Source organism: Tetrao urogallus, assembly GCF_951394365.1.
Source record: "Tetrao urogallus genome assembly, chromosome: 6".
Taxonomy (NCBI): domain Eukaryota; kingdom Metazoa; phylum Chordata; class Aves; order Galliformes; family Phasianidae; genus Tetrao; species Tetrao urogallus.
The window spans coordinates 26,069,527-26,082,560 of record NC_136819.1 but is presented as its reverse complement, the minus strand read 5'-3'; the positions used below and the strand labels follow the sequence as shown (position 1 = coordinate 26,082,560).

Sequence of the window (13,034 nt, the reverse complement as noted above, 5' to 3'; positions counted from 1 at the left end):
ATAGACATACGGTAGGTTGTTACCACTTCCAGCCTCCAACTTGTCTGCTTATGAATCAATTTTGAAAACTCTGCTGTTTTCAGCTAGTGCATATCAATGCTGAAGTGAGTACTCTAGATTGAAAATGCTCAGGAGCTTGTTTATGCACCAAGTGTTGCTGTGATGCTTTTTATACCACAGAAGTTGGTGCTAAATTTTGATTTGTTACTACATGCCTGTTAGAATCCACAATAACAAAATTAAATTGTACTGCTAGATGTTAACTCAGCTCATTACTCAGCATCTGCTGGAACTGTGTAGCAGTATGGAAATCACAGTTTTTTGTTTAGGTAAAGTGGAGATCAAGCTGTGTGTCCTACTGATAGTTGGTAGGAGATAATTTAATAAGGATTTTACAGTGTGAGTACTCTGTTGTTAGTGGCTTAAATGGTTTTTATAGAGAGCTAGAAGTATGGCTTTGAAAAGCTATACATTAAAGTGATAACTAATCATGATGTATTACTTATTGTAAAGGCAATTGTATTTCAGCTATCTGATCTTTGCTTACCCAGATGATCCCTGAATGTTTCATTTTCTTAAAACTGATGCTAATGCATGCTAAGCAGTAAATTAAATTCCAAAGCTTATATTCACAAAAAAAAACCGAGGGTGACAGAAGGTGCCATTTGATATAAAGAAAGGTAAATCCTAAAATTGTATTCCCAGTAGATGAACAGAAGAAAGGATTCTTTACAAACGGAAATAGAGTGGCTGCTTCTCGACCCATCCTCCTATTCAGCTTTAGAGACGGTATTGAGAAGGTATTGTTCATTGCCTGAGCTGGTTTCTCAATGTAAAAGCCTAAAGGCACTGAAGAATTACCAGTCATTGACTGGTAGAAAGATACTTGTAGTTTGTCAGATAAAATAGGAAGGAAGTCTTTACTGTTTTTATTTTTTTCATGTTTATTATATAGTTTCTGTGACTGTAGTATAAAAGTAACTTGTACTCCATGTAAAATTTTCAACAATGCCCAGAGCATTTCTAGAGTTACTGAACTGTGTTAAAGGAGTATGATTTGCTTTCTCTATTGACCCACCAAAGAACCAGTGGATGTGGACAGGTTTGTAAGCTTAGTGTCTCTCAAGAATGTGCAAACAATTCTGCTTAGAGACAATAGCTCCCTTTTCTAGTAACTCCTGATTTCCTTCATGTAGTTTTATCTGAAACATTTTTGAATGTTTCTGGGACAGAGCGATGTCCAGGGAAAACTGATGTTGCATGAAAAAGGAGACTTAAAAAAAAAAAAAAGCACTAAAACCCACTAAATTTCAAGAGGGGGAGGAAGAAGGGAGGGAACGAGCAGGGGAAAAAAATAAAAATAAAATTAAAAAAAAAAAAGAGAGAGAGTCAATTATTTTATTTGTCCTGGGAAGGAACATAATGTGGTCCATTTAATCAGGGATGTTAGTGGAATTCACAGATGCACTGAAACATGAAATTCACCATATCTTTACTGCAAATACATTCTGCAGCTACATGCTCCAAATATTCAATGATAAAAACACCACCAACCTCTGTTGTTGTTGTTGCCGTTTTCCCCTTAACAAGGAAATTTTCCTTTGCTTTGGTGGCATGTTTCTTAGATATCACATCTGAAAGACATGACTATAAAAGTGGATCTACGAGAGCATTATTTCTCAGTTTTTGTCAGATTAACTTGGGGAAAAAAACGAGTTAACATGAGTAGTAGCAGAGGGGCCACTATATTTGAAAAATGTAGTGAATCATTCAGGAAGTTACTATTATTGCCTCTAATGCTTCTCTTTTTCTACATGAAATGTAAGGTGCATGAGGAGCTTTGAAACAGTTTGAGAGGTTTTGCAGATGCTTAGAAGTCTATAAATTCTGTTGTGAATTGAGCAAACATGCTTTGGGCTACCAGACCCGTAATTCGTGTAAATTACACAGTATAATTAATTTCTTGTTGAGTGGGATTGTAATACCACTTCTAAATAGTGGTCAACTGCATTACTAAAATGTATTTAAATGTGTCTTAAGAACTGGGACACAGTTACAAATCCTTTTAAATCAGATCTATGGGTACACTTCAGGACAGTAGCTCTTTAGGTTGGGAAAGGATTTAGATATCCTTATGAAGTAAAGAATTCAGAATTTATTTCACAAACTAATATATAGAAAGAGTTATCATTCATTCTTTTCCCCGACCGGTGATCCTGAGATAACAGAAAGCACTGGAACTCTCCCTCTTCCTAGGGCAAATAATTTCATAGGTATACTTAAGGATGACAGTGGGTTCAACATTCAAAAGTAATAGTCTTGATGCACAATGAAATACTTGCATTAGACTTTTCTCCCCAGGATAGTGCTGAAATAGGTTAAACTGTTAATTTCTGCAAACTGAATGGAGTCATTTAAATCCTGTATGCCTTTTCTTACTCTCCTTTCCCCCCTTTCCCCCCCCCCTTATCAAGCAACTGTTTTTGTTTTTTTTTTTTTGTCTACTTGTTAACAATTTCTTTGTCTACTTGATATTCTAAGAATAAAAGCCTCACTCCATCCTTGTTTTCATATTTTTCATTATTCTTAGAAGAATGATAGAATTAGGTTGGTAAAAGTGAATATAGTCCTTTCTTTTTAACATTCATGCCACAGGTTGAAAACAGTATTTGTATGGTTTAATCTTCTGAAATTTTAATTCTCTTGTTTACTGAATTTATGGTGTTCTAAAGTTGTACTCTCAGTGCCCTTCTGAAGATGTGCTGTTGATCAAACATTTTGGAAATGTATTCTGATTGACTTGGCAATGATCTGTATTGTTCTCATTTGGATAATTTCTGGTCCTCAGCACTATTGGGAAGGAGAAATATATATATATTTTTAATAAAGGACTTTATTTTCTTCTGAAATTTGGCAGTACTACAGAACACTTAGAGCTACTCTGTTTATTACTGTGTGATGTTATGAAGTTTCCACAGCTAGTGTTGTGCTTTGTTTCTGGGTAATGTTCAGAGTGAATGTGATGACTGAAGACAGTAACTCAATTGTCTGCCCTCCTGAACAGAAAATGTGTTCTGAGCATTATTCAACCTTTATGAGAATGTGAGAAATCTAAAATGATCTAAATGTAGAGTATTGTCTGAGGTCCTGGTCATATTAAAAATGTCCTAGAAAATACTTTCCACTTTAACACTAATTCATTTCTCATTGTATCTCTGTAACAGACATTGATTACATGAGCTATTAAATAGCTTTAAAACACCTTGCTGCAGGATTATGCAGGATTTCATTGATAGGTTTACTGACAATAATGGCAGCTCCTGATATACTTAAATGATAGTTCTCAGTATTACTTGGTATTTTATTAATAGGGCAGTGGTTTTGTATTGTGGTTATTTTTGTGTGTGTGTGTGTGTGTGTGTGTGTGTGTGTATCAAGATTTTTAATGTATTGTGCAGAATTTTGTATGATCTTAGGAATTGTCATAGATCTCAAGTTTCTCACATTCAGTGTTGTAAGAGACAAAAAGAATTATTGATTAGGAAGTGCAGAGTACAAAGGAAAGCAAACTTTGCAGTTCCAGCAGTTCTCTTTAGTAATATAGAATGATTGATCGAGAGGGGTAGAAAGGATTGCATATCTGGCTTAGGCAAAGTAATAACACTACTTTGTAATTTTTAAATTGATAAATATACATTATTATCATTTATAGTTCTTTTTGTAACATTTTACATGAAGGAGGGAAGGCTGGCAAAATAGATTCTGTGGTTATAAAACAGCAGTTGACTTAGGTGTGTCCATGCAATACCTACAGTGCGAGGGAAGAAAAGCTGGTATTTGGAAAATAGGAAAGAAATAAGTATTTTTAATTAGTGTCAGTTGTGAAACCCTTGTTGTTTATTGTTCAGCCTCAGCTTTCCATGCTATGGCTGGGACATGCACCTGTGGCTGTACTTTCTTTTGGAATTTCTCAAAATTTAGTGGTTTGCTGATTCAGGAGGTGATTTGGGAAAATGTTGCATGTGCATTTTGATAAGTACCTACTTGTGGCATGTATGTATGTGCCATTTTGCATTTGAGCAAACTGGAAGTAATTGTTATGTTTTTAGATCCTGTCAAAATTTCGAGACACAGACTTGTACTAGTTAATAGCAGGAGATATTTCATTATTGGAGAAGAAAAGGAAATATTTCTGTCATACAGATTTATTTTTTTTGATGCATGAATTAAACAGGACATGATGATTCTGGAGATCAAAAACTGACACAAATGTATGATTTAAGAAACTATGATGTGTTGCTTTTTGATGCCTATGAGGATTTCCACTGATAACTGATGAATAGCAAAAATTGAAATAGATCAGTGATATTTGATATTTGTTGTGGCTCCACACCCACTTGATAGCTACATATTTAACTGTTCAGAGGGCTTCTTTCTGACGGAATCTTTTTTATTGTTATTCTTTAATAGCCTCGAGCTGTTGCTGGTTTTCGGGGAACAGTACGATATGCGTCAATCAATGCTCATAGAAACAGAGTGAGTATCTGAAACTGTATTATATCCATCTGATGTAGCTGAAAGCAGAAATGCACTTGCTACTGATTTTGTTTTGTATCTTGATATAGGTACATTTGTCTTGTAGAGCTATATACATCTAAATTTGGGGGAAAAGATGATGTAATTTACAGGAATTGAGAGTAAGAAAGGTTTCTGCAAAATAGTAGTGATATTAATGATTATCTTTGCTCAGTTGTACTGCAAATTTTATAGAACTGAGCTCTATAACATACATAATCTCTAGCATGTTTTCTTACAATTAAACACCTCTTTTAGTGTAAAAGCTCTTCTAGTAAAGATACTGTGTAATATTAACACGCTTCAACTTTTATCTGTATCTTTTATGGAAATACAATTGTCTGTTCCTAACTATAATTAAATCGTCTATTTTAACAACTTATTTGCAGTGTTTTTTAATATGATTTTTTATGTATAACAATGTAAATTTAACAGTGAAGAGTTTATCTTCTCTTTTGTCTTACATCTTTTTGTAAGATGCATTACAGTAATTCTTTCTCATAGGAAATGGGTCGACATGATGATCTCTGGTCCCTGTTTTACATGTTGGTGGAGTTTGTGGTTGGGCAACTACCTTGGAGAAAAATAAAAGATAAGGTAAACCTGGAAGTGGAACCAAAGAGTATGAGTAAAATTAGTTGTGAATTGCAAGCAGATGCCGTGATAAAGATTCCACAAAGAATCACTGCTTTGTTATTTTGTACATTATTCCTTTGAGTGTTTTCTAGTATTCTTTTTCCTAATATCATGATATAAAGTACAACCAAGCCTTATGAACTGGGAAACTTTAGTGGGGAAGTGTACTGTTACTTCTAGTTTGATAACATTTCAAAAACAAAAGTAAATGTATACACACCACTGAATTTGTGCTCTTGTTCTCACTTGGATATTTTTTTTATTTCACCTTTTGGACACTGAGCATTATTTATTTATTTTGATTATTTGTGAGGTGGGCATTTATTATGTGCTGATGAACAAAAATTAATCAATCAATATGCAGTACTCTTTTGGCATATATCTTAGGTGAGATATTCCAAGAAAAATGGTATTTAATTAGCCTATTAGTATTTCTACTTTCAACTTCTCCTGAATTCATATTGAAACTAGGTTACTCCTGTAGTTCGTGTGTTAGTAGATGATAGTGTGCTGTGCTGTGTAGGTAGCTTCTTTTGGTTTTGATTTGCTCATCTTACACTAAGCAAGATCTTCTGTGATGTATTGCAGTGACCGAATAATCACCAGAAAGTGATTGGACTTCAGATGATACAAGATATTTTAATCTTTAAAGCAGGGTTTAATCTGTGGAAGGGTTGAAATTTCTAATGATATCAGGCAGCATTCAGGCACAGAAGCGAACAGCTTTTCATATTCAATTTGAAGTTAGTATGTTATTTTTGTGTATGTACTGATGGCAATCTCTTATCTTGCTATCTGATTAAGAACTGCCTTCCCCAGTACTGATCAGTGTAACGCAACTGTCTGTCTGGTTAGTATTGTTTTGAATGGCTGTAAGATGACAGTGTGGGTACGTAGCAGAGAACAAAGGTATGTTAACGTTTTTTGTATTATTTGCTCCTAGGAGCAAGTGGGATCCATTAAAGAGAGGTATGAGCACAGACTTATGTTGAAACACCTTCCTCAAGAATTCAACGTCTTTCTGGATCACATCTCTAATTTAGATTACTTTACAAAACCTGATTACCAGGTAAACATTTTTACTTTTTTGAATCTCTGGTTTTAAGTAGAATTTTATGCAGTTGCATCTTCAATTTCCTTTGATTTCATTGTCTGGTCTTGAGTGTGGCAGTCTCACTTCAGTGTCTGGCATAATTACAGAGAAGATTATTCTGGGAGTTACTGGAAAAACATCTGAAAGGCAATGCAATCATTGGTTACAGACTACATGAGTTCATGAGGGAGAAGTCCTGCTTAACCAACTTAATCTTTTATGACAAGGTTACCAACATCTATGAGAACATTACCAATGCAGTAGTAGGAAGCCAGTTGTGGATTTCATCTAAGCTTTCTGTTTCTCACAGTATCCTTCTGGACAAACTGTCCAGATAAGGGATAATGTGGTGGGTGAAGAATTGGCTGATCGGTCAAGTTCAAGTGATTGGAATAAATTGATTACATCAGGCTGTTGGTCAGGCACTAGTGGGCTGTGGAGAGGCTTCATTTTAGGACCTGTTCCCTTTAATGTTTTCACTGGTGACTTGGATATAGGACTTGAAGGTTTTGAAGGTCAACACTAAATTGAGAGGAGCTGTTGACTTCCTCAAAGACAGAGAGGCCCTGCAGAGACATCTTGATTAATTTAGAGGGCTGGGCAATAACAAGCCATATTAAATTCAAGAAGAAGTGCTGGATTCTGCACTCCACCCTGGGTCAGGGCAACCCTGGCTATACGTACAAACTTGTGGAGGAGAGACTGGAGAGCAGCTCCTTGGAAAGGGATCTGGGTGTTCTGGTTGATAGCAATTTGGACAGGAGTCAGCAGTGTGCCCTGGCAACCAAAAGGGCCAACTGTACCCTGAGGTGCGTCAGGCCCAGCTCTGTTCTGTTCTGCACTGGTGTGGCCTCACTTTGAGCACTGTGTGCAGTTTTGCGTGCCACAATGTAAGAAGAGCATGAAACTATTAGAGAGCATCCAAAGGAGGGTTACAGAAATGGTGAGAGTTGAGAGGGTAAGACATAAGAGGAATGGCTGATGTCCCTTGTTTAGTGCAGCCCAGAGCTGGGGGGGTTAGGTTTCTAAAAGTGATCGTCAGTTGCTGTGCAGTCAGTGATCTCTTAGGTTCAGATGTTGTGCTCATATTCTAGGCTCCAGTGAGTGCTCTTTAAGTTAAATTGATGAGATTGTTTTATAGTAATAAGCACTCAGGCAATTTTCAGAAATCTGGAGCTCAGCACCCTTGATACTTACAGCTGGATCATGACATGAATCCATGCTTTTTTTTTTTTCCCCCCCACACTGAAGTATTGCCTACAGAGATCATTAGAAAACTAAATAGTCATTTTTCTTTGTTGAAGAGAATATTGCTTGCTGAAATAGGCAGCTTCAGATTGGTGATAAAGTGGTGTATTTTTAGTCACTCACTGTTGACCCATATTTTAACAAAAAATTAAACTCAAAAATATGACTGTTTTATGCTAGCATGTTGGAAACGGCATTTGGTTTTGCATTATAGCAGAAATTATAGAAAAGATTTATAGGAGAATGATGTCTAAAATAATTTGAGAGAAAGTGATGAAGGTACAGGAAAAATCGAATAAAGGAGAGTGTGAATGGGACAGAATGAATTGTGGCTTTGTGCAGTTCAGTAGGGTTTTGGATTGACAGAGATAGATAGCATTTTTGAGAGCTCTTAAGAGTAAAGATAAAATGAATGCATTTTGTGCAAGAAAAATAATCCAAACTTCCCATCCATTTTAAGTTAGAAAAAGTAGGTATTTTTAAAAGAGGCAGAGAAATTTCCAGCAACCTTGATAAGAAGAAAGAATGAAAACCAGAGATTTAGCTTTCAGGAAAAAAGTATAATTTGTCAAAATGTTTTGAAGCAAGAGATGATGTGATACAGACGCAGCCTTCCCACCAGTTACTGGAATGAGACAAAAGTTTTCCAAAGCAAGAGGAAAGAAGATGTAATTTCTTTCTCTCCCATGGACACAAATTGGCCTGGATTAATTTTCATAGCATAAAATTAGAGAGGAAAGCTTCCTCATGTGGCTTTTCTGTGGTATGAATGTCAGCACTGGATAATATAAATGATGCATGGTATTAAATAAAAGAAGTATATAAATGAGTGAATTGGTATTCTTCCTATGCACTCCTGATTAATTCCCTAGCATTTAATGATTTAATGATTAATGATTGCTGAATATATTCTTTCATCCTTCTCTCTTGGAAAGCTGTGGCTCCTATTCTGCAGCAACTTGGTCATGCCTATGTGTACATTTCTACCTTTTTTGCCTCTCTTTTCAGCTAGAAACATGGGGAAGATTTGGTTGTCTTTTCTTGCTTATTTGTTTTTAATGTAAAACAGAAGTTTGCATATCTTACATTTGAAACATTGCAAAAATGATAAAAATATATTCCTGGAAAATTGTCACTCAGAATCATGAAGGAGTATGCTGAATTATTATTGGATAATATTTTTAAATTGTTTGATCTCTGTGACAAAAATGAAGCTAATGAACCTTTTCCTTCATTTTTAGCTTCTCATGTCTGTGTTTGATAACAGCATGAAAACCTTTGGGGTTATTGAAAGTGATCCTTTTGACTGGGAGAAGAGTGGAACTGATGGCTCTCTGACAACGACAACAACTTCAACCACACCTCAGTTACACACTCGTCTTACTCCAGCTGCAATTGGGTATGTATGCACATTGTGTATGTATGATCACTGAAATTAATTCTGATGGAATGGAAACAATTACTGAATCTGAGAAGAGACAAAAGTTGTATCAGTAGCTTTTTTAGTAAAAAGCAGACATTGTCTTATCTTTATGCTAAGATAAGTGTTAAATAAAGTTATTCTAGCTAAATAAACGCATGGATTATAGCAGGTGTGGTTTTTTAAACACACTTAAAAAAAAACACAAAAAACTACAACATTTGAATACAGAGTAACTATTGACTGGGCTATGGTTAAAATGATAATAGTTTGAGAGGGAGTTTTTTAATTTCATGCACGTGGATTATGTGATCTGTAAGATATTTTCAAACTTTACTGTTATCTTCATTATTCTTTGAACAGTCAAATTTGTCAAACTGTTTTCGAACTATCAGTCCAACTAATTAAAACAGATACTGGAAGAAAGAAGTAAAAAGATTAGAATATAGTAAATGGTACCTATTAATAAATAATAAAATTTAATAAATATATTAAATTTAATAATAAATAAATAAATATTTTATAATTATAAATTATATATATAATTTATAAATAAATTAATAAATAAATATATTAAATTTAATAATTAATATTAATAAATATAATAAAAAAATGTTTGTCTTCCATCAGGACTAGTCATTGAAGTCAGGTACTGTACTTTCCAAGGTGATAATCCTGGTTTACCATATTTTACATGCTACTGTTTGTTCAGTATATTTCTGTACAGTATAGAAAGTAAGACATTACTATTCTGTCAGAACATCCCGGTTTATTTATCAATTGTTGGTTCTTGTTGATTTCAGGAGTGCAACCAATATGAAGGACTTCATAGTCCATTTCTATTCCAGGAAGTACCAAGAGGAGAATGTTATTCCAGTTACTTTGAATTGTTATATGCAGATACTAAGCAACTGTTGAATTCCATTTGGAAAACAAACAAACAAACAAAACAAAAACAAACAAAAAAAACAAAACAGAAAAAAACAAACATTTTTCAACTGAACAGCATTTATAGAGGATTTTCATCCAGTGATGGAAGAAAATAGTATTTATCCAGTGGTCTGTAGATATGATCTCTAATAATTTTTATTCAGAAATTACTTTGAAAATGTTCAAGCAGCAGCTTTTAAGTGTTTTTCACATGATTAAGTTTTTTTGACTTTTCCAATATTTTTTCTACTTTTGTAGAATTGCCAATGCCACTCCTATCCCAGGAGATTTGCTGCGAGAAAACACAGATGAAGTATTTCCTGATGAACAGCTCAGTGATGGAGAGAATGGTATTCCAGTTGGTGTCTCACCAGAGAAGCTGCCTGGGTCTCCTGGGCATCAGCGTTCTCAGGAAAAAGACGTTTGGGAAGAAATGGATGCAAACAGAAACAAAATAAAACTAGGGATTTGTAAGGTATTTACAAATTTGTATTGTGAAGATTTACAAACAACTTCCTGTCCTCATGGTACACAGTAGAATATCATTAATAATACAGTCATGCTAGTATGCATTACTTAGAGTGATCTAAGTAAACAAGATTTCATGGTAGAGTTTACACTTTTTATTAGACTAATGTGTGTACTAGAAAAAGTAGACAAGCTTTTGGGCTTTTCTGGTCTTTACGATTAATAATTTGCTGACAATTTTAAACTTGAGTCTCTTTCAAGCTTAATCTGAGAATTTAGTTTGCTATGAGAGTGACATAGTTTGTAATGTCATTGGTATCATTTCTTAACGTGATCGTCATATTCACGTTCTTCAGACATCATTTCAATTCTTGCTCAGTGTGTGAAGCCAAAGCAGATTTTCTGTATTTTGCATGAGTTTAAATACAGAAAATACAAAAAATGTTTTAGTATTATTTATTGTCTTTCAAGTGGCGAATTAACATTAAGCATGATTGGTAGTACCCTTTTAGTTCATGTGGTGTTTTTGCTTTGGTAAGATATGGTACCTTTCTACTGATGCAGAGAGATTAATGGGTTAATCTTTTGGAGACAAAGTTTCTTAAGTTTGACCTGTAGTCTCTTGGAAGTGGTTCCTATTTCCCTTGTTCATTTTCACAGCATTTCATATTTTCAGACACAATCACTAGACTTCATATTCAGAAAATGTAGCTCTTTTTCTTGATATAAAAATGTTTTAAACAGCTCAATAGGCATGTGTTACTGAAATGTTCTTTAGATAGAGAGATGTCCAGTTTTCAGGCTGTTGCGGCTTGTTTCTAGAAAAAAATGTGTTGTGGTAGGCCATAAGACATGGTGCCTTTTTTCACTGTTGCTGAATTTATTGTTTTTTGTTTGTTTGTTTTTTATTATTCTTTATTTTTACCAAAGAGGGAGCAGGCCAATTGCTCTGATTTAAACAAAAGCAATTTTTGTTAGTTGCACCTGTTGAAATTAAGGATAATCACGATTCCCAAGCTTCAAGTTGTGTCCAGCTAGTATACCAGATGAAATGCAGTTGAGCTAAGATAGAGTTCTAGGTTGAGGATCATAAGGACAGCTTGGAAACTAACTTTTCTGTAATAAGAGCTGTTGGCTCTGAAGTAGTCTGAGGATGCTTCTAAGTGATTGGTTTCAAACTATTTTTGAGGAAAATTTTAGAGATGGGTATGAAAAATCAATACAGATTTAAGTATATTACTGTTTTCTGTTTTGTTTTGTTTTTTCTTTAGACTCTTGTTTTTAGACCTGCCCAGAGCTATTGCATTACTACTGGCACATTACTAGACCTTTTTTTTCTGTTCTGGGTACATGCTGAAGAGCATGTCTGAACTATCTCAAATGTGGTGTGAGCTTAAGGAACGTTCCAAATACAAATTGGCTTATCAATGGATAAAATCCTGGATGGATTTTACACTATACAATTCTGTGTCTTTCTCTATTTTACCATTCCTAGTGTGTTATGTTTTTACTTTTACTTTTTGCGCAGGCTGCCACAGAAGAGGAAAACAGCCAGGGACCTGTGAATGGAATGCTTAATGCACCAAGTCTAGGTTCTCCAGTTCGTGTCCGCTCAGAGACCACCCAGCTGGACAGAGATGTCCCACTGGTTCGAAAGCTGCGTTCAATTCACAGCTTTGAACTTGAGAAGCGTCTGACATTGGAGTCAAAGCCAGACACCGATAAGTTTCTTGAGAACTGGTAAATAAATTATTTCTATTTTATTTTTATGCTTAGATTTTTACAGAATATGTTGTTAAGACAGTATAATCTCTCTGCTGTTACTCTGTCAATTTACAGCACCTTGCAAAAATCCTGAACGTATTTGCTGAGTTGTGCTTATGCAAGCTACAGCAAACAATATTAAATATGTTCATAACATTGCTCAACTTATTGATGTTGCAGCTTTACCTAGTCTTTATTTAAAAAAAAAAAAAACAACAAAGGAACAGAAAAAGAAGAAGACTAATGCTAGTGTAGAGCTAAGGTCATTTTTATAAAAAATCTTTTATTACAGGGTGATGCTTATTAACTTTTCTTCACTGGACTGGTCTTGACATTTGACAGTCATTACAACTCATCCAAAATAAGAATGATGACGTCAAGTGCTCAGTAGAGCTTGTGTGGGACTGGTTGCTAGGAGATGAGAAGGACAGCTTACAAGAAGCTGAGTGTTTTGTGGTTGGTTTTTTTTTTTTTATAAGAAAGTCAAGTTAAAAGTCTACTTGCATGTAGCAGATTTGATTATACTAAAAAATGTTGAATCAACATAAAAAGAAACAAAAACAACAAAACAACACAAAGTTGTTAGAAAACAAAGGTCTTAAAATGGAATTTGAAGACAGAGAAAGGAAAGCTATATCAGAGCTGATTAAATCAAATTTGCCCTTACATAGAAAAAATAAAGGAAAGTAAAGAAAGATGCATTGCAATCTGTCTGAGAGGCAGTAGCTGAGGTAGGACACAGGAGAAGATGGATGAGATGTTGACAGTGGCAAAATCTTTCTAATACACCATTGAGGATTAGTAATTTGAATTTGTTTGAAACAAATTAAGCGAAGCATAAATTGGGAGTCAATCCAAAAAACAGAAACACTGATTTTGGAAGCATCTTCTAACTGCTGT

The 13,034-nt window shown here is 34.7% G+C and overlaps 1 protein-coding gene across 1 annotated transcript in view; it reads left to right on the top strand.

Moving 5' to 3' along the window:
- The window catches only part of TTBK2 (tau tubulin kinase 2), a gene marked incomplete at both ends in the record, with an annotated part of 56,455 nt that overhangs the window by 21,915 nt on the left and 21,506 nt on the right, over positions 1–13,034 (top strand). The window contains 6 exons of the mRNA XM_079537611.1: positions 4,471–4,536; positions 5,080–5,172; positions 6,155–6,280; positions 8,794–8,951; positions 10,161–10,377; positions 11,899–12,110. Of these exons, the coding sequence (XP_079393737.1) occupies positions 4,471–4,536; positions 5,080–5,172; positions 6,155–6,280; positions 8,794–8,951; positions 10,161–10,377; positions 11,899–12,110 (872 nt within the window). The remainder of the gene's footprint in view (positions 1–4,470; positions 4,537–5,079; positions 5,173–6,154; positions 6,281–8,793; positions 8,952–10,160; positions 10,378–11,898; positions 12,111–13,034) is intronic.